This window comes from Haliotis asinina, chromosome 5 (assembly GCF_037392515.1).
Source record: "Haliotis asinina isolate JCU_RB_2024 chromosome 5, JCU_Hal_asi_v2, whole genome shotgun sequence".
Classification (NCBI taxonomy): domain Eukaryota; kingdom Metazoa; phylum Mollusca; class Gastropoda; order Lepetellida; family Haliotidae; genus Haliotis; species Haliotis asinina.
Window position 1 is genome coordinate 40,742,761 of NC_090284.1, and position 20,902 is coordinate 40,763,662.

Genomic DNA, 20,902 nt, shown 5'->3' on the forward strand with positions numbered 1-20,902 from the left:
CAGACAGTCGTTGATTCCCCATTCCCTGAATGGCTACCTCGTGTAATCTACGAATGTAGTCACGGAAGTGACGTGATCTCCTCGCGCAAACGAGCAAACCAAAATTCACTTTTACTGCCAGCAGGAAAAAAAAAAAAAGGTCCAAAGAGTCCAAAGTGGGGAGGAGCATCCAGCGTTGGGAGGTAGTCACCGCTCTATGGTAAGGTAAGTATTTAAATATCTAAATTATTTAGACTTTAATAAATTTTTAACTTACCTTACCATAGGTCTTATGCATATGGCTTCGACAGAGAAGATGGGGTGTGGACTCCGGAGAACCTTCAACTCTTCAGCAGACAATGCACATGCACAGGAGACTGGGGAGACGAATGCCAAACGTCACAGTGCAAACCTGGAAACAGGACAAAGGAAAACCCAAGGGAACTCCAAAGAGAAACCGATGCACCCAGAGGGTGAGGTTAATCTTAAGACCAATGGCAAGAACAACATAATTACCTAATGGGCGGAAGGCCGGGTGAGTTGCTGTGCAACCACCAACAGGCCAAATGACTGAAGCCCCTCCATGTCCTCGACCGCCAAGTCCCTCAGGCAGTGTGAGGCAAAAACGGTGGTCAACTTCCAAAAACAACCCTCCATAATGGCACCGTACAGTTACTGTGGAGGGCCATGGTGGACGCCAGGGCTCTATTTTCATGGGGGTTGTTCGCCATTGGATGGGAAAGTTTCTTGGCATCATATGCCGCCAGGATAGTCAAACGAAGCCACAAGGCAATCGTGTTTCTGTTTACTTTTTATGCAAGACGATAAAAAAGGGATAAACAGCCTTTTCCGTGAGCATCTCTTAGAGGCAGACCTCTGGATATAGCATCTAAGAGCCCTGACTGGACACAGGAACTCCTCCTCAGTATCATGTCGTCCCAGGATAGTGGATAAAGGTGGGATGGAGAACCGTCTGTCCGGTTGACCGGGGAGCTGATTCTTGGCAATAAAGCCCCACAGTAGACCCAAGTGGACTCGACCATGCCACGCTTGTTCAAAACGCACTTGTGTGACATCCAGGGCATGAATCTCACTAACTCTAGCTGCCGTAGCTGGGGCTAGTAAGAAGACCGTCTTCTTAGCCAACAGTTCAAAAGAGGCATCCTCTAGGGGCTCATATGGGGGTCCTCTCAAGTGTTGTAAAACGACATTCAGATCCCAAGCTGGAGGGCGGAACTTGACCTTCTGGTCCTTCAGCTTGAACGCCTTGAGCGGGGCAACCAACTCGGTACTTTAGAAATCCGAAGATCCGTTTTGACCGCCAGGACGGAGTTCAGCGCCGACAGATAGGTACCCAACATACTCCCTTTCAGATGCTTGGAGTTTTGCAGGAACATTAAAAAATTCGCCACAAACTGTGGGGAGGCCGTCATGGGATCCTGTGATCTCTGAACACAAAAGTTCTCAAATGTGCGCCACTTGTCATCATATAGGGATCTGGTGGATACCAGATGAGCCCGGGCTATGACACTCGCCACTCGCGAGGAGTAGCCTTTCGCCCTTAATGCCTTCTGTATATGGCCCAGCCGTGCAGATGGAATCTCAGCGGATCTGGATGGAGTTGCTGACTGTGAGGATGACGAAGAAGGTGTGGGCAATCTAGGAGCTGGAGCGGCTCTCTACTGACGAGGCGTCGCAGATCGGGAAACCACAGTCTGGCTGGCCACCAAGGCGCGACCAAAAGCAGTCTCAGGTTCTGTGTCTGCTTGATCTTGCCGATCACTTCCGGGAGAAGAACAGGCGTACGCGTCTAGACCTTCCCACGACAGGGATAATGTGTTGACTGCCCAAGCCTGCGGATCCGGTACGGGAGACACGTAAGTTGGCAACTGGTGGTGAAGAGGTCCACCAGGGGTCTCCCATGAAGAAGGCAAATCTGACGAAACCCGTCTGGATGAAGCATCCATTCTGTTAGAGATGGTCTGCTGGGACGCGACAACGCGTCTGCCAGGATATTCTTGCAGCCGTACCGCGACTGTGATCCTGTTGCTGTCTAGAAGTTCTGCTAGCAGGAACATCTAGTCTAGGAGTTGCTTGGACCTGGTTGTGCCCTGGTTCCGGATAATCCGAACGACTGTGGAATTGTCTGATGCCACAAGGAGCTTGGTGTTGGTCACGATTGGGAGCCAGTGGTGTACTGCTAGAATGACAGCTTGCATCTCCAAGTTGTTGATGTGCCACAACTTTTCGGCATGGGACCACAGCCCTGAGGTCATCTGGCCGGCCATGTGGGCGCCCCACCCTAGCAGAGACGCGTCCACGAACAACTCGTGGTCGTGACTGAAGTCTTTCAAACAGACCCCGGCGCCACTGGGCCGTAGAAATTCCAAACGGAAGCACCCTCCACTGGTAATGCATTCCGTTGAAGACGAACCTCGGGTACTTCCTGTGATGTAGATATATGGGAAAGTGCAGATACGTATCCTGTAAGTCCAGACTGGCTAGCCATCCCCCGGATGACAATTTGGCTTGAATCTGCTCTAGTGACGTCATCCGGAAATGCGGAGGATCGGCCAGATACTGTCTGTTGAAGGCCGCCATATAGTGAATCATGCGCATCTTGTCGGAATCTTTCTTTGGCACCAGGAAGATGGGTGAGTAGAACCCCGGGGAGCGGTGGGGTTCCAGCACTGTCTCTATGCCTCTCTTGGACAATAGGATGTCGATATTGGACGCTAGGAGAGCTAGTTGGTGTTGAGGATATATCTGCGACTGGGGAGTAGATGTCAGCGGTGGAGTCTCGACCAATGGCAGCTTGTGATCTACGTCTTGAGCACCCCGCTTCCAAGCGCCGAGTGCGCTCCTTGTCCAGCTGTCGTTGTAACACCTCCTCCCTGGAAAGTGTGTGAGAAATCCTGGGGATCTGTTAAGGCGTTGGCGTAGGCACAGGAGCCGGCGTCTGAATAAGTGCTGGCGTTGGTATAGGCGCTGGTATCGGGACCAGTGAGGGTGTCACCATCGGAGCTAGCGTAGACGCTGACGTGGGCATAAGCGCTGGCGTAGGCATCGGCGCTGGCACAGGCATAGGCGCTGAAGTTGGAGCAAGTTCTGGCGTCAATGTAGGTGCTGACATCGGCGCTGGCGCTGCAGATGTGGTAGGCTCTGGTTCTCTCACTGAAGTGCTGGGCGTCAGAAGAGACCATGAAAGTCTCTGAACCTCTGGGTGAGCCAAGGTGTCCGGACGGGATAAGTCGACAAAGGCATCCGAGCAAGGAGGCTCCGGAGACGAGCGAACCTTCACAAACGACGCAGGAAAACCCACACCGAAGTGAGAGAAAAAATTTTCAACACGAGGTAGCAAGGTAAGTGAAGTTAAATCCAATTTAACTAACCACGCACCACTAGGGAAACAACACACGCCTACCTGTTGAGAAACAACTTTATTCAGCACAGATAGGAAATTTCGAGCGAAACAAACATGTCCGATCAGACGAACGCTAGAAGTAAAAGTGAATTTTGGTTTGCTCGCGTTTGCGCGAGTAGGGAGATCACGTCACTTCCGTGACTACATCCATAGATTACATGAGGCAGCCATTCAGGGAATGGCGAATCAACAACTGTCTGATCTCTTCTAGCGAAGCTTGAGGTAATATGCATAAGACCTATGGTAAGGTAAGTTAAAAATTTAACATTGAGGTGTTTGGTAAGATAAATATGTTGTTCCCTTCGGGCTCAGGGAACATAACAAACATCAAGGGTACCTCAATCCATGGTCCCCTCTTGACCAGTGAACAACTTATAACATGCCCTCCTTTATTCATGACACTATGTGACAAAGTCAACATCAGGTTCATCTCACCTGAATGTTTCTGTACAACTGGTTGAGAGACAATGGGGGTGGAAGAGGGGTCACAGCACAGGAATGCACATAAGTTCTTGAGCACCTTGGAATTTGGACTTGGGTTCCGCTGAACACATTTATTCAGCAGCCATGCAAGACCCTTGGAAGCTTCATTCTGTAACAGAAACAAACTACATGTACATAGTGTTCTGGTTTAGTTTTGCATGTCATGGTACTGTGCAGTGGGTGTGCTACGGTGTGCTTAGTGTTGAGGGTTGTTAGGCACTTGTATGTGGGGTACAGAGATTAGTTGTCTGGTGAGTGGTCTACTGTGACAAAGAGTGAGTGAGTGAGTTTAGTTTTACACTACACTCAGCAATATTCCAGCTATATGGCAGAGGTCTGTAATAATCGAGTCTGGAGCAGACAATTGAATGATCAACAGCATGAACATAGATGTGCGCAAATGGGAACTGATGACATGTGCCAACTAAGTCAGCAAGCCCAACCACACAATACTTTTAGTCGCTTTTTACAACAAGGTGAGTTGCCTTTTACAGTATGCATGGCTTGCTGAACACCTATTCTACCCCGGGCCATCATGGGTACTGTCACAAAGAGAGATAAATTTGTTGAAATTTAGTGAGATGAAATGGGATTAAAGGTCATACTTAAGATATTTTGCTCATATGAGGACCGGCATATGTGTGTATTTGTGGCTGCTTGCACAAGCCCAGACTTAAGCCGGTTTCCCAGTGCTGGCACTTTGAGCTACCATGCCACAGTTAAGTCTGCACACCCTACTCAAACACATTATCCTGACTCCGAGCCAACCAGGCACGGAACAAGAAGTACCATATTTGAACATCTTTAGGCAGGAAGCGGCTGGGGATTGAACCCACGACCTTTCACTCTCCGGATGAACACTAACCCCTACACCACAGCAGTGATCTAAGGTGTTTAGAGGTGAACTGAGGTGTGACATATGAATTGTCTTGGCATGTTGAGGTGAGGTGTTTGGTCCAAGTGGTGAGGTAGTGTGGTATGATCGTATTGAGGCCTTTGATATGTTGTGTATGTTGGCAATTCATGCTGTGTCATTTGTTTGTTCACACCCTAACTTAAGGTGGATTCCATAGTAACCTAACCAAATACAGTCCGAGGTTTCTGCACAGTGGCAACCACGACGACTAGTTCCCCCCTAAGTACAAGAACGATGGCTACCTGGAGACTGCGGTTCTGCTCCTTCTTGATGCTGTCCATCAGGGGTCTGATGACTGGGTTCAGTTTCTCCGGGAGAGCATCCAGCACAACTGCCGCCAGAGCAAGACTACTCAGTACCCTGCAATACAGACACTTTCTGGTTCATACAAAACTCCAGCTACCACACTTCAGCTTAAGTCCTTTCCAAGGCAATGAAAACACTTTCCAAAGCTGAGTGTTCCAATATGTTTTGTTGACGGAATACTGGATAAATTTTGGTGATGAGGATAGCCAATTTCAAAGCATTTTCTCAGCATTCGTTTTACAAATTTAATGTCTTTTCATCCCTGTATGAATCTGTTTTGTTTATATCTGAACTCTTTGTGAATTCAGTAGAACTTCAAGCAGGCTATCCTAAAATGAATTTGAAAACACCTAGATTTTTAACTGACAGTGGTGATTTTGATTTAACATTTAATGAGAGTGAGTGAGTAAGGGTTCATGATGGCTTTAGCAACATTCCTGCAACATGACAGGGGACACCAGAAATAGGCTTTACACACTGTGGGCCTTTAACGTGCTGAGACAATGCTTTGACCACTTTAATGTAAACTCAATCAGCTTGTTTTAATACAATATCACAAGTTCAACATTCCTCCTGCCTGGTTACAAATAATGCAAGATATTGTTCCCGCAACTTGTTTATGATTAACGCAGAACTCATAATTATTCCAGATAATAAATGGAGGTCTGAAATACTTGAGTCGGGACCAGACAGTCCAGTGACTCTTGCATTATGACCATCCATACCCTCACAATCTTGAAAAATATCCAAGTGAGGCAGTGTCAAAATGACATACAGGGTAATGTCTGACTAACTCTCCATTCCTATAAGAATGAAACAAACTATGAAAGTCTTACGTTCGAAGCTGGATGCACATCTCCCTGTTTCTGAAAAATAATGGAGTGACCAGACAAGGGAAAAATGTCGCAAATGTAATTAAATGCACCTCACCGTATTGTCAGTGTGTTCTGTTCATGGCTGGTCTGGTCCACTGTCACCTGCAGCTGCTTGCGTCTGTCCTCCAGCGTCTGCAGTGACCGAGGTTTGATGGACCCCTTCACCTGCTCAAACAAACCCATGGTCAGGTGGTTTGCCTGCTCAAGGGTCAATATCGTTCTGAAAATGTAATAAAGACAAGATTGTTATAGACACATCAAACTATTCATATTCTTCACACTAACATACAAATCTTGCATGTTAATACAGACAATTAATTACATAACATGGTATCACAACACCTCTAAGTCCCATCAGCCCTTGGTGCAAGAACAAGACACTGACTCCCAAAGATGTGGGTTGATGCTGACTATCTGGGGAGTAGGACCAAGACGTTGACTGACGAGGGTGTAGGACAAAGATGCTGATAATCGAGGGCGTAGGACAAAGAAGCTGATAACCAAGGGTTTAGGACCAAGACGTTGACTGACGAGGGTGTAGGACAAAGATGCTGATAACCGAGGGTGTAGGACAAAGAAGCTGATAACCAAGGGTTTAGGACCAAGACGTTGACTGACGAGGGTGTAGGACAAAGATGCTGATAACCGAGGGCGTAGGACAAAGAAGCTGATAACCAAGGGTTTAGGACCAAGACGTTGACTGATGAGGGTGTAGGACAAAGATGCTGATAATCGAGGGCGTAGGACAAAGAAGCTGATAACCAAGGGTTTAGGACCAAGACGTTGACTGATGAGGGTGTAGGACAAAGATGCTGATAACCAAGGGTGTAGGACAAAGAAGCTGATAACCAAGGGTTTAGGACCAAGACGTTGACTGATGAGGGTGTAGGACAAAGATGCTGATAACCAAGGGTGTAGGACAAAGAAGCTGATAACCAAGGGTTTAGGACCAAGACGTTGACTGATGAGGGTGTAGGACAAAGATGCTGATAATCGAGGGCGTAGGACAAAGAAGCTGATAACCAAGGGTTTAGGACCAAGATGTTGACTGATGAGGGTGTAGGACAAAGATGTTGATAACCAAGGGTGTAGGACCAAGATGTTGACTGACGAGGGTGTAGGACAAAGATGCTGATAACCAAGGGTGTAGGACAAAGAAGCTGATAACCAAGGGTTTAGGACCAAGACGTTGACTGATGAGGGTGTAGGACAAAGATGCTGATAATCGAGGGCGTAGGACAAAGAAGCTGATAACCAAGGGTTTAGGACCAAGACGTTGACTGATGAGGGTGTAGGACAAAGATGCTGATAACCAAGGGTGTAGGACAAAGAAGCTGATAACCAAGGGTTTAGGACCAAGACGTTGACTGATGAGGGTGTAGGACAAAGATGCTGATAACCAAGGGTGTAGGACAAAGAAGCTGATAACCAAGGGTTTAGGACCAAGATGTTGACTGATGAGGGTGTAGGACAAAGATGTTGATAACCAAGGGTGTAGGACCAAGACGTTGACTGACGAGGGTGTGGGACAAAGATGCTGATAACCAAGGGTTTAGGACCAAGACGTTGACTGACGAGGGTGTGGGACAAAGATGCTGATAACCAAGGGTGTAGGACAAAGAAGCTGATAACCAAGGGTTTAGGACCAAGATGTTGACTGACGAGGGTGTAGGACAAAGATGCTGATAACCAAGGGTGTAGGACAAAGAAGCTGATAACCAAGGGTTTAGGACCAAGACGTTGACTGATGAGGGTGTAGGACAAAGATGCTGATAATCGAGGGCGTAGGACAAAGAAGCTGATAACCAAGGGTTTAGGACCAAGATGTTGACTGATGAGGGTGTAGGACAAAGATGTTGATAACCAAGGGTGTAGGACCAAGACGTTGACTGACGAGGGTGTAGGACAAAGATGCTGATAACCAAGGGTGTAGGACAAAGAAGCTGATAACCAAGGGTTTAGGACCAAGACGTTGACTGATGAGGGTGTAGGACAAAGATGCTGATAATCGAGGGCGTAGGACAAAGAAGCTGATAACCAAGGGTTTAGGACCAAGACGTTGACTGATGAGGGTGTAGGACAAAGATGCTGATAACCAAGTGTGTAGGACAAAGAAGCTGATAACCAAGGGTTTAGGACCAAGACGTTGACTGATGAGGGTGTAGGACAAAGATGCTGATAACCAAGGGTGTAGGACAAAGAAGCTGATAACCAAGGGTTTAGGACCAAGATGTTGACTGATGAGGGTGTAGGACAAAGATGTTGATAACCAAGGGTGTAGGACCAAGACGTTGACTGACGAGGGTGTGGGACAAAGATGCTGATAACCAAGGGTTTAGGACCAAGACGTTGACTGACGAGGGTGTGGGACAAAGATGCTGATAACCAAGGGTGTAGGACAAAGAAGCTGATAACCAAGGGTTTAGGACCAAGATGTTGACTGACGAGGGTGTAGGACAAAGTTGCTAACTATCTACATGGCAGGACTGACATGTTGACTGATGAGGGTGTAGGACAAAGATGCTGATAAACACGGGCGTAGGAGCAAGATGTGGACTGACCTGGGTGCAGGAAGAAGATACTGATTATCAAGGGTGTAGGGCAAAGATGCTAATAATCAAGGTGATTATCAAGGTGATTATCAAGGGTGTAGGGCAAAGATGCTAATAATTGAGGTGTAGGACACCTATAATGAGTACAGAGGATGTAGGTTGGTCTAACACAGTACTCAGCAATATTCCAGCTGGTTGCCTGTGGTTTGGTCCAGACAATCCACTGATCAACAGCATGAGCATCCATATCGTGTGTCAACCAAATGAGCAAGTGTGACAACTTGATCCCATTAGTCAGCTTTTATGAGAAGAATGGGTTGCTGAAGATCCGGATCTTCACAGGTCACAGGATATAGGACCAAGGTGCCAATTCCTCTGGATTACAGACACCGGTGAAGTTTACCTTGGATGTAGAACTAAGAGGCTGCAGTAAAGTGCTACTTACCCTGGTTGGAAGATGGAGTCTATTGCAATTCCCTGCTGTCGTAGACTGGCGATGAAGTCTTGACAGTCTGATTGCATCCGAGTGAACGATATTGCTATTTCATCAAAGTATATTGCTTCACCTAAACAATCTAGGATTTTGGTTTTTACATCTGTGGGGCATTCACAGGCCTGAAGAGAGAAGAACAAAATTTATTTCTTGATCTTTGGAAGACTAATAGCTGTTATTTGACAGGGTATAACACTGCAGCAGCAGAGGCTGTGATTAAGCACTTTGATTGGTTAAACAACATGTTCATTATCAGAATAGAAAGTGTATATGACCAAACCACAGAAAAAGATATCAGATTGATGATTACACATTTCTTTCAAATTAACGCAGTACACAGGTTTAAAAAAAGAGATACTTTCAACATCAAAAACCTTACTCAATTCAGGATCCTAATATATCACCAATATGATTTGAGAAGCATCCTGATTTATGCAATCCCAGATGACTGATTTTGTTATTGTGGATGATATATATCCCAGATTTCGTTAACAGGTATAACAGTAATATTCTCTATGGCTAACAATCTTTTTTTCTTATATATGATGCAACGTTTTGGTATGGATCCTTACACCATTGTCAAGCGAAAGTGAAGTACTACAGCATAGACTGGTATACATGAACAGGGATAAAGCAATAACAACTGAATCAAAGAGATAACAACAACAACAATGGATGATGGTGATCATGTGACAATAAGAGGAAGCCAGTGGGAACTGAGGCAGAAACAAAATATACATGACTGATAAGATCAATCAGCAAGGGTAGCTGGAGTGCTCTCATCTGTTGTTTTTATGAAGATGCTGCATACAGATGGGATGAAATTTATCTCTGGTCTTTGTTGATTGATGGTTTGCATCTCAAGATTTGAATGGCTTCTGCAAGTTTTCTTTTGATGAAGTCCTGGTGGTTTTCAAGAATATCTCTACATTGTCCCAAATTATGTTGCGATTGTGACATTTGATAATGTGTTCCGATAATGCTCGTGTTAGGTCCGATTTCATGGTAGATGATAACTGTTCTTTGATTCTGAAATTTATGGGCTGGGAGGTTTCACCTGCATAGGCCCCACCACAGTCACAGACAAAACCTTTGGGTTGATGTCGATTTGAGGTGTTCCTGCCATTAGCTTTCAGTAGGGTTTTCAGTGGTGGTACAGCTGGTAAAGTTGGTTTTGATGCTTCTGGAGATGGCTGATGTGGTGGGAGGTCTTGCCTATTAAGGGGAGAGAGATACAAATTTGTGCGGATTCAGGTTTGTTGGTGGACAGGTTTCATGTCGGGTGGAGTGTGGAAATGATAATTTTATTAACCAGCTTTGGCGGTAATTGGTTAAACTTGGTGAAAACATGGTGGAGGTGCTGAATTTCTGCAGTAGGACTGATACAGGAGAGGTTGATGGCTCATCTTGTGAGGGTGGAGATAATGCCAGTTTTGGTTCTAAAGGGGTGGTTGGAGACACAATGAAAATGTTGGTTAGAGTGGGTTGGCTTTCCATTGATGCTGATTTGGTGTAGATTTTCATAAGTACTTGTTCAAAGTAGTAGCCTCCCCAGGTGAGGTAAGTGGAGGTGATGCAGGCAGAGGTCAGAGCAATGATGGAGTCAATGGTGAGGTTGGTGCCAAGAAGGTGTGGAGTCCAATTCAGAGACACATCTCAGGAGGATCTGGATTCAGATCTACATGTTGTTCATACTTTATCCCTGCTCTTGTATATAGGTCCGTGCTGTGCTGTGGTACTTCATTTGGTATATGTATCTATGCCGAAATGTCACATCATATAAGATAAAGACGTTGTTATCCATAAAGAATCTTACTTTCTTTTTGCTCACTAACTTCTAAGTGCAACTGACGCGATGGAACTGATGACTGACTTCACTGACATGTGATTACTTTGACTGATAGTAGATGACTGACTTCACTGACATGTGATTACTTTGACTGATAGTAGATGACTGACATGACAGATGACTGAAGTGACTAGAGAGGCTACTTACAGAACTCTGCCGACACCAATGGTAGACTACTTGTGCTACGACGAAACGTTGCTGGGCGGACTTGGTGTTGAGATGGAAGACTAACAGTTTGGCAAGTGATTCAACAGGTTTTTCAACATCAGCAGGGAAGTTGGGGATTGGCATTGTAATAAAGTGTACCAACTCACCCAGTAATCTGGAAGGAAAGATCATGTTTCAATATCTAGGGTGTAGCCTGTTAAAAGACCAGGCCCAGATTTTTTTAAACAAACTGAAGTTTATACTCAAGTGTCAAACTGAGCTTGACACTTTGATACTGATGAATTTTAAACTCAACTGCATTTTTAAAAAATAAATTAGCCCAAACAACTTCAGTAATCTACCCTTCAAACTCAAAGTGTCAGCTATGTTTGAGTTTGATACTGACTTCAGTCTAATTTGAGAAATGCATTGAGCCAGGGTATGAGGATATGCAATACACCAAGTCACTGAGGCTGACCACCCAATACACAACTGAATGGAAAGCAATCATTGGTTACTGGTGGCCTACTGTATTAGGTTGGTTGGTCTTCACATGGTCTTCTACAAGAAGAAAAAGTCATCAATATCCCTCGCAAATGGCAAAATACTCTCCATGAATATGTCTACTAGTTAACAGTCGAATGTTTTGCTGTGTGTATGGCTAAGTGGAAGGACAGTATTGAAAGGCTTATATGTTCTGCTCCAGAAAGGAGCACTAGCACCAAATTCAGCTGAAGGCAAACCTGTTGGAATGGAAGCACAATGAACATTTTATTCAGAAATTCAAAAGTACCAACATGTGCCAGTACACAACCAGAACTATCTTTGTGTCAAGTCTGGTGAAGAAATAGTGAACCAGTTTACGTTTTGCTTTGGAAAAGAGCAGTATCACCAAATTCCGTCAAAGCCAAAACTGTTGCCATGGAAATGCAGAAATATGATTTATTCAGAATTCCAAAACTACCAAGAGGCACCAGTACACTGCAAGATTTACCCATGTGCCACGTTAGTGAACAGTTTTAAAGTTCTGGTCCAGAAAAGAGCAGACTCACCAAATTCAGTTAAAGTTTAAATTGTTGCCATGGAAACTCAAAAAATATTTTATTCAGAATTCTAAAACTACCAAAATGCACCAGTACACCAACTGAACAATCTATGTGCCAAGCTTGAGGAATAAATATTGAAAGATTTTACAGGTCTGCTGCGAAAAAGAACACCAACACCAAATTCAGTAAAAGTCAAACTTGTTGCCATGGAAACACAGAAATATATTTTATTCAGAATTCCAAAACTACCATAAGGCATCAGTAGACCATCCTACCTGTCCATGTGCCAAGTTTGGTGAAGAAATAGTGAATGGTTTTAAAGTTCTGCTTTGGAAAAGAGCACACCACCAAATTCAGTCAAACTTGAACCTGTTGCCATAGAAATGACAAAAATATGTTATTCAGTATTACAAAACTACCAAAAGTAACCAATACACCACCCGATCTATCTATGTTCCAAGTTTGGTGAAGAAATAAGTGACAGTTTTGACTGCCATACTGGTCTGAAAAAGACTGCACGGATGGACTGTCAGACGGAGCACATTTTAATAAGCCACCCCACAAAATGCTTTGCGGGGGATAATAAAAACTTCCAATGAGTGGTAGTAGTAGTGGTGGCAGCAGTAGCAGTAAGTGTAAATGACATACTTAGCTGCAGTTTGTCTGGCATTGATGACAACAGCGTCCCTTTCTACAGTGGCACTGTTGATTGTCTCAGCACCACCTATAAAATCTTTCTGTTCCTTCACTGTTGCAGCGTCTTGGACAGAGCGTACTCGACTGTGCTGCTGATCCTATACCAATAAATGATATAACTATAGTGCTCATCATAGGGCTTATCCTGGACAACACCGAGCTAAGTAATTATTTCCTTTTGTAGTATTTTTCCCCCCTGTATGTTTTGACTGATTATCATCAACATGATTATTCTGCTTTCCATTTAAAATATGGCCCTACTGGTTTTAACCTGTCTCTACTGATATTCAATGTTCAGTACATGACACTACTGAAAAGTTGTATTTCAACACAATAACAATAACAGTTACAAATTACACTTCCAAGTTGATAGGTAGACAGAACTTTCAAAAATTAATATAAGGACAACATTTTAATGTACTCTGATACTGAAATGACAAAAGGTGGATGGGTAAATTGACACTTGAAGAACACAACCACCAATTTATGGACTGAAAATTAACCCTGTGTAATTACATACCCGAACACGATGCTTGGCTTCGATGAGGTATTGAGGGTCAAAGGGGATGTTAGCAGGCTGCATGAGGAGGCACAGCCAGACACCGAGCCAGGGCATGACAGCGGCCACCAGGTAGTCGAGGGGAGCACACCTGAGCAGCTGACTCCACACCTTTTGTACCAGGTCCAGCAGCTCCTGACGCTCCTCCAGCAGACTCCGCTGGAAGATGTGACGCAACACGTCCTGGAGGATGGGGCACAGCCAGCTCCGCACCACAGGCTGGAAGGAGAAGGAAATGAACTATATTGTGTTGGACAGGGAGTAAGTTGGACTGCAGAATGGGAACAGTCTGTTTGAGAAAAGATATCTTCAGATCAAAGAAGACATGTCACAGCCTGAGTTACATGTCACTGAGTTACTTGCTAGTACCTGAGTTACTTGTCAGTACCTGTGTTAAAAGTCACAACCGGTATTACCTGTGAGACCTTGCGTTACAAGTCATAACCTGAGTTACCACTTGTGACCTGCACTACCAGTCACGACCTGAGCTGCGAGTCGAGAGAAAATCTCCAGTCACAACATACATTACTTGTCACGACCTGCGTTACCAGTCATAACCTATGTTACTTCTCAAAAACTGTGTTACCAGTCACGACCTGCTCTACCAGTCACGATTTGTTAACCATCTTGACCTGCATTGCCAGTTACGATCTGTTACCCATCATCACCTACGTTATAGTCACAACCTGTGTTACCAGTCACAACCTGCTCTACCAGTCACGATCTGTTACCCATCACAAGCTGCACTACCATACCAGTCACGATCTGTTACCCATCACAACCTACGTTACAGTCACAACCTGTGTTACCAGTCACAACCTGCTCTACCAGTGATGATCAGTTACCCATCACAAGCTGCACTACCAGTCACGATCTGTTACCCATCACAACCTACGTTACAGTGACAACCTGTGTTACCAGTCACAACCTGCTCTACCAGTGATGATCAGTTACCCATCACAAGTTGCACTACCAGTCACGATCTGTTACCCATCACAACCTACGTTATAGTCACAACCTGTGTTACCAGTCACAACCTGCTCTACCAGTGATGATCAGTTACCCATCACAAGCTGCACTACCAGTCACGATCTGTTACCCATCATAACCTACGTTACAGTCACAACCTGTGTTACCAGTCACAACCTGCTCTACCAGTGATGATCAGTTACCCATCACAAGCTGCACTACCAGTCACGATCTGTTACCCATCACAACCTACGTTACAGTCACAACCTGTGTTACCAGTCACAACCTGCTCTACCAGTCACGATCAGTTACCCATCACAAGCTGCACTACCAGTCACGATCTGTTACCCATCACAACCTACGTTATAGTCACAACCTGTGTTACCAGTCACAACCTGCTCTACCAGTGATGATCAGTTACCCATCACAAGCTGCACTACCAGTCACGATCTGTTACCCATCATAACCTACGTTACAGTCACAACCTGTGTTACCAGTCACAACCTGCTCTACCAGTGATGATCAGTTACCCATCACAAGCTGCACTACCAGTCACGATCTGTTACCCATCACAACCTACGTTACAGTCACAACCTGTGTTACCAGTCACAACCTGCTCTACCAGTCACGATCAGTTACCCATCACAAGCTGCACTACCAGTCACGATCTGTTACCCATCACAATCTACGTTACTGTCACAACCTGTGTTACCAGTCACAACCTGCTCTACCAGTCACGATCAGTTACCCATCACGTCCTACTTTACAGTCATAACCTGTGTTACCAGTCACGACCTGCTCTACCTGTCATGATCAGTTACCAATCACGTCCTACTTTACAGTCATAACCTGTGTTACCAGTCACGACCTGCTCTACCTGTCACGATCAGTTACCCATCACGTCCTACTTTACAGTCATAACCTGTGTTACCAGTCACGACCTGCTCTACCTGTCATGATCAGTTACCAATCACGTCCTACTTTACAGTCATAACCTGTGTTACCAGTCATGACCTGCTCTACCTGTCACGATCAGTTACCCGTCACTAAAGCGCTACCCATTTGATGCATGGTAATCTGGCCGGAGGTTTCAGCAGAGAATATGAAAGTCTGAAACAGATATAATCCTTCTGGATGCTCTGACACCATGCCACCATTCATGACAGTTAAACCTGCTTGGTTTTCAGGGTTAGAAGAAAAACAACTAAACAAATGATTTTCTGATACACAGAGATAAAATTTAACAAACCCATTTACCCATTCTGGGCAAAGAAAGGAACCAGACACTTATTACTTCTGGATTCCAATCTCATGCAACACTTTTCAGCCAATCAAAATCATCAGCCCACACAAGTGATGATGACCTTCACTGACCTGTTCTGTGTTTGGGGTGGCGATGGTGAGGAGTGTGGACAGTGTCTGCAGTGCTGCACGCCGCACAGAAACAATATTGTGACGCAGGAATGGAAACAACCGAGGTGTCAGTTGAGACAGGGATTCTGCTACACTGCAAAAGACAAAGAGGAGGATAAAGCAAAGCAAAATATAATGCTACATGATAATCAGTAAAGGTCATCGTACAGGATATGAATAACTAATCTAACTAGCCAGTCCTTTAATAGTACTCTACCACAGTAAACAACAAAGTTCCTATAAACAAAATTGAATTTGAAAAGTTTGTATATGAATTTAAAGCATTGCATAGTAAATTTAATAATCTCTATGTCTCTGCACAACTTTAGTCAAAGCTGCAATTCACATGAAGTATTAACTTTTCAGAAAATGGGAAATTGTGTGTGAGAAAAACACTAAGCATCCAACAGATCATCTTACGTTGCTGTTGCGGCTGTCTTGGGATGAGCTAACAGTGTTGACAGTAATGTCATGATGGAGTTGGTTGAAGCTGTAAGATCATCAAGGTCAAGCAAGGTTTCCCATAAACATCGGATCACATGGGGTGTCTGCTCAAAAACAAATTTCAAAATACATTTCCTTGTGAGCTAAAATTTTAAATTTCTCATACCTAACATGCATTATGAATTTGACATCAGGATGTATAATCACTGCTCATGTTTTCAGGAACTTGTCATAGGAAATGTTTGACATCAATTGCACAGAGTCTGGACCAGACAATCCAGTGATCAACAGCATGACACAGATGACACTTGTCAACCAAGTTAGCGAGTCTGACATCCTAATCCCGTTAGTCATCTCTTACAACAAGCGTGGGTTGCTGGAGGCCTATTCTACCCTGGATCCAGATAAGCTGGAAATCATGACATGAAACCATGGATCTCCATGTGCATCAAGATGGAAGACTTTTAAGACCATCCAAACATATTCAACAAATATACTAAAACTCTTCACTTCCTCACAAAACATGTTGATATTAATCAATACATCACAAAACGATGCATGTAGCATGCTGGTATTTGATCAAGCAGGACAAAACAGAATATGTATCTACTAGCATCAGGTGTGATATGGCACATGCTGCTACAACAATCACCTGTTCTGGCATCAGCATGACGAGTGTGTCTGTAACAGGAACAAGAGCAGCAGCTGCAACTGCTCTCACATCATCGTCCGGATCCTGCAGTCCCAGAAACACAGCGGGAAGAACCTTGGGCAACAATGCATTTGACATGTCCTGCAAGAAACACACCAGATTAGAAAGTGTGCATGAGTTTAGTTTTACATTTCACACAGCAATTCTGAAGCTATATAGTGGTGGTATGTAAATAATGGAGTCCAGATCAGACAATCCAGTGATCAACAGCATGAGCATCGATCCATGGAATTGGGAAATGACAACAGATTATAACTGGTCAGTGACACTACCAACAATAAATGTCTAAAATCAGTCACACAGGTGAATGGTTAAAGTGTCTGTTGGTCACATACCAATGAATCTTTTAAGGTATCTATGTTTACATCAGGTGAAGCTAATTCCATACATCCCCTTGTCATTTTTCTCTTGCTAAACATACAAAACGTACTACAACAATTGATGGCAAAACTTTCAAAATATTTCACCATGTCTCAAACTCAACCATTAAAGGAAAGACTTATAGTCTGATCCACTAACCTGTCTGACTGCAAGGAGATATTTGAGACAAAGCAGTCCACCATGTCTGACTTCCCACTGGCCTTGACCCAATAACTGGAGTAAAACTCCTACAATGCCCTCCACTTCCTGCATATCCAGATACTTCACAATGACACCAAGTGTCTGAGCACATGTCTCCCTGACCGGCGCCACCACCTGGAACATACAACACATGCCATATCTCATTAACATGATCAAGTAATAGGTGACAAATGTACCTAGAAACATTTGATGGGTTGAATTATCACTACACAGCCAAGTCGAGATGGTGGGAATGTGTCCTCTTTTCCATCTTCTTTGTATATCATGACTTGCTATTAGAATTGTGCAATAGCTTGCATGAAAACCTTTAAATGAATTTATACATAAAATAACTTAGTGAATCATTTCATCAAACTCATTGTCGATAGTGTAATATCTCACCTCATCAGACACAAAGTCGCCGAATCTATCAAGAGAAAGAACACAAAGAACACGAAGGGCAAGGTCAGACAGCCATATATGGTTGACAGCAGGCAACTAAAAGGAAACAAGATGAATATATCAGTCCAAAGTGGAAGATAAAGGCAGAATATTTAATTAGATCATTATGATTATGATACATGGTAAGTCAGTTTGCCACTGCATACCGTATATACCCACGAATAATGCGAGTTTTTTGTACCTGAAATGAGGTGGGCAGGAAGGGGGCTGCATTATATGCGGGGTATAAGATCTTACGATTTTCCAGCTGTTTCACTTTCAGTTTCCACTAATGATGTCAACCGGCATTTCATAGCCATCCAGGCACTTCACAAGAAAACTTCGCATTTAGTCCGAAGTAACTGTTAATATCCGAAATAAAGACCATTTTTATCTTGTTGCCTTGGTTTTTTTTATGTATATTCTCTGCAAATAAAGGTGAAAAGACCACCGATCCAGATATACAAATTACATGCCAGCTGACTCGGTAAACAGACATGAGAATGAAAAATTGTAAAAAAAACACTGAAACATCAAGCCGGGGTGAAGCGGGGCCGCTCTTTCCAGACATTCCCAACCAAACTTGTTCTTTACAGACGAGTCGAGGTCTTTTAGACGATCATCAGTTTCACCTCGCTTGATAATGGTAGCCATTTTCCCGCGAAATCCTGTTTACCATGGACACAAAGGTACAGCAATTCACTCCTTATACATTACCACTAAAATAGGTTACTGATTGTGCTGTATATTAAGAACTGGGGTTCAGAAACTCAACACATCGCGTAGGTTTTGCTGGTTGGCTCTCCAAGTTAGAAATATAAACTCCGCACACAGTTAGCAAACACTGTGTTTCACGACCGGGATCGTCTCATATTTCTTTTATGTATTTAGTATATTACTTCCATATTTTTATGTATTTAACTTAAATAATCACTGCAATCATGTGCAATCATCAGAAAACTATATGGTTACATGCCTATACTGAAATACACGGCAAAATAGACAAACATATAACCAGTAACGAAAATACATTTTGTTTGCTGAAGATGGTCCCTACAGCACAGGTGACCTAGTGACTTGTTTTGGAGTTACACACTCGACAAAGCTTCGTAGAAAAAAACAACAATGCAAGACAAACACATATTTATTGGATGTGTGCTTCATTCTAGGTTGTTTTCGAGTAATACGCTCCAAAGTTTCGTATAAAACAACAACGCATGACAAAAAACATTTATATTGGTGCCAGTCATGTGATTCATCCGTGGTCGCACTATATGCAGGGTATATGATTTATCCTTGATTTTGAAGGGGTGTAGAGGGGGGGTCGCATTATACACGGTTATACACGGTTGTCGTATTTGAGATAACACACAAAAATCAGTCAAGTACAGGTGATACTAACCCATACTTCATTTAATAAACAACTGCTGTACCTGGTCGGCTGGTGTGTCGTTTGTTTTTCCTGCCCCTCTTCCATGCAGCTTGATGACCTCCCGAAGTCCCGTCGCTGCCCCATGCCTCGTCTCCCATGATGTGTGGAACAAGTCATTCATCAACAACTCACAGAAAGACTCAAATGGCCACTCTTCCATCTGTGGAATATATGTTACCAATGCAGAGGGAGGGAGGGAGGGAGGCGGTCATTTAAAGAACAGTAAGTGTTTACATTAACCGGAGAATGGTTTTGTACTGATAGAGTAAAAAACATATATTGCTTTGTGTTATCGCATTATAACTCACTATACACCAGTGCACGGATGTATCTTTTTGCCCCGAATAAACACAGGCGACTAAAATACTGCTTGGCAAACATTCAATTATGGAGAAACATGCTCTCATGACAAGAATAATTACTGAAGACCATTTCCAGCACATAGCAACCCCTGTGGGGAATTCAAAATGGGACTTGACTTAACCCGGGTGTCTTTAGGCGACGAGTGAACCACTAGGCTACCCTAACACCCTACCAACAAAAGCAAAGTGCCTGCCATACTCTTCCAGAGAGACCCACCTCCTCAAAGTTCAGCGTGGTGTCTGAAGAATCTATGACCAACTTGTCATCAACTCCGTCCTCACTTGATGGTGTGGTTGGACGCTGTCGCTTTGTTGGAGGCTCGTTTTCTGTACTGCCATCACAACTGAAGAGATAGGATTAACTTAACTGAACTAAAGCATAAACTGTGTTTGGTAATATTTAACCATGAAAAAATTCTGAGTTAATAGCATTATTCAGACTACCATGCACAGTGTCACATTTTGTTTGCCAATATCTGAGTTTTAAAAAAGCGAAGCACACAGACATTACTATTAAGGCCTGAAAATATCAAGTCTGGATCAGAAAATGTCATATCTGTAGCAGAAAATCCACTGACATTATAATAACTCACATCATGATCATTTTAAATCTGAATTTTGAGCTTCTATTCCAAACGCCTGGCTGCTATACCATTAACTGAGTCCCATTTTCTTTATTCAAACAAAGCCAACCAGCTTACCCCTGGGAATCCCGAGATTTCTGTTTGATGATGTGTTTGGCCCTCCGCTTGGCCCGGTTGCGCTCCCGGGCACTCATCCCACCCATCACATCCAGCAGCTGCTGCTTCACAATGTCTGCAATGGGCTGCAGAAGTCACGTAGTAGGTTAGGGTTATGGCTCATTTAAGCTGTGTTTACATAACATGACTAGGTGTTGGATTTATGAGGGGATAGAGCACAAGTTGGGACAGCCATCAGCAGGATGGTGCTAAAGACAAAGAGATCACAGACTGGATGAATTTGGCATTTGAACCCACAACCTGCTGATCATGTTAGTATGACTTCACACCATGCAAGTTTAACTTTTGGCCCTTTAGATCATGAGTATTTATCATACAATGGGTAGTGTTCTCGGCAGGATAAAGCCAACGGATACCGAAAATATCCATTGGAGTCATATACAGATACCTATGCAAATTAGGGAGGTCATATGCAAATTCTAGGGACTACTTTCACAGTGTAAACAGACACGGTGCCGACGGTTGGTGATCTGTCCAGATTG

General features: G+C 43.8%; 1 protein-coding gene across 2 annotated transcripts in view; it reads right to left on the reverse strand.

Annotated features, from left to right (window-relative positions):
* The window catches only part of LOC137283482 (TATA-binding protein-associated factor 172-like), a 46,101-nt gene that overhangs the window by 14,668 nt on the left and 10,531 nt on the right, over positions 1-20,902 (reverse strand). For both annotated transcript variants that reach the window (XM_067815007.1, XM_067815006.1), the window contains exons 6-20: positions 20,361-20,485; positions 19,877-20,003; positions 19,299-19,457; positions 17,827-17,922; positions 17,383-17,559; positions 16,804-16,944; positions 16,128-16,255; positions 15,669-15,801; positions 13,287-13,544; positions 12,719-12,864; positions 11,025-11,199; positions 8,981-9,150; positions 6,039-6,203; positions 5,045-5,162; positions 3,839-3,995 (exon numbers count right to left, since the gene is read on the reverse strand). In XM_067815007.1, coding sequence (XP_067671108.1) covers positions 3,839-3,995; positions 5,045-5,162; positions 6,039-6,203; positions 8,981-9,150; positions 11,025-11,199; positions 12,719-12,864; positions 13,287-13,544; positions 15,669-15,801; positions 16,128-16,255; positions 16,804-16,944; positions 17,383-17,559; positions 17,827-17,922; positions 19,299-19,457; positions 19,877-20,003; positions 20,361-20,485 — 2,275 coding nt within the window. The remainder of the gene's footprint in view (positions 1-3,838; positions 3,996-5,044; positions 5,163-6,038; positions 6,204-8,980; positions 9,151-11,024; positions 11,200-12,718; positions 12,865-13,286; positions 13,545-15,668; positions 15,802-16,127; positions 16,256-16,803; positions 16,945-17,382; positions 17,560-17,826; positions 17,923-19,298; positions 19,458-19,876; positions 20,004-20,360; positions 20,486-20,902) is intronic.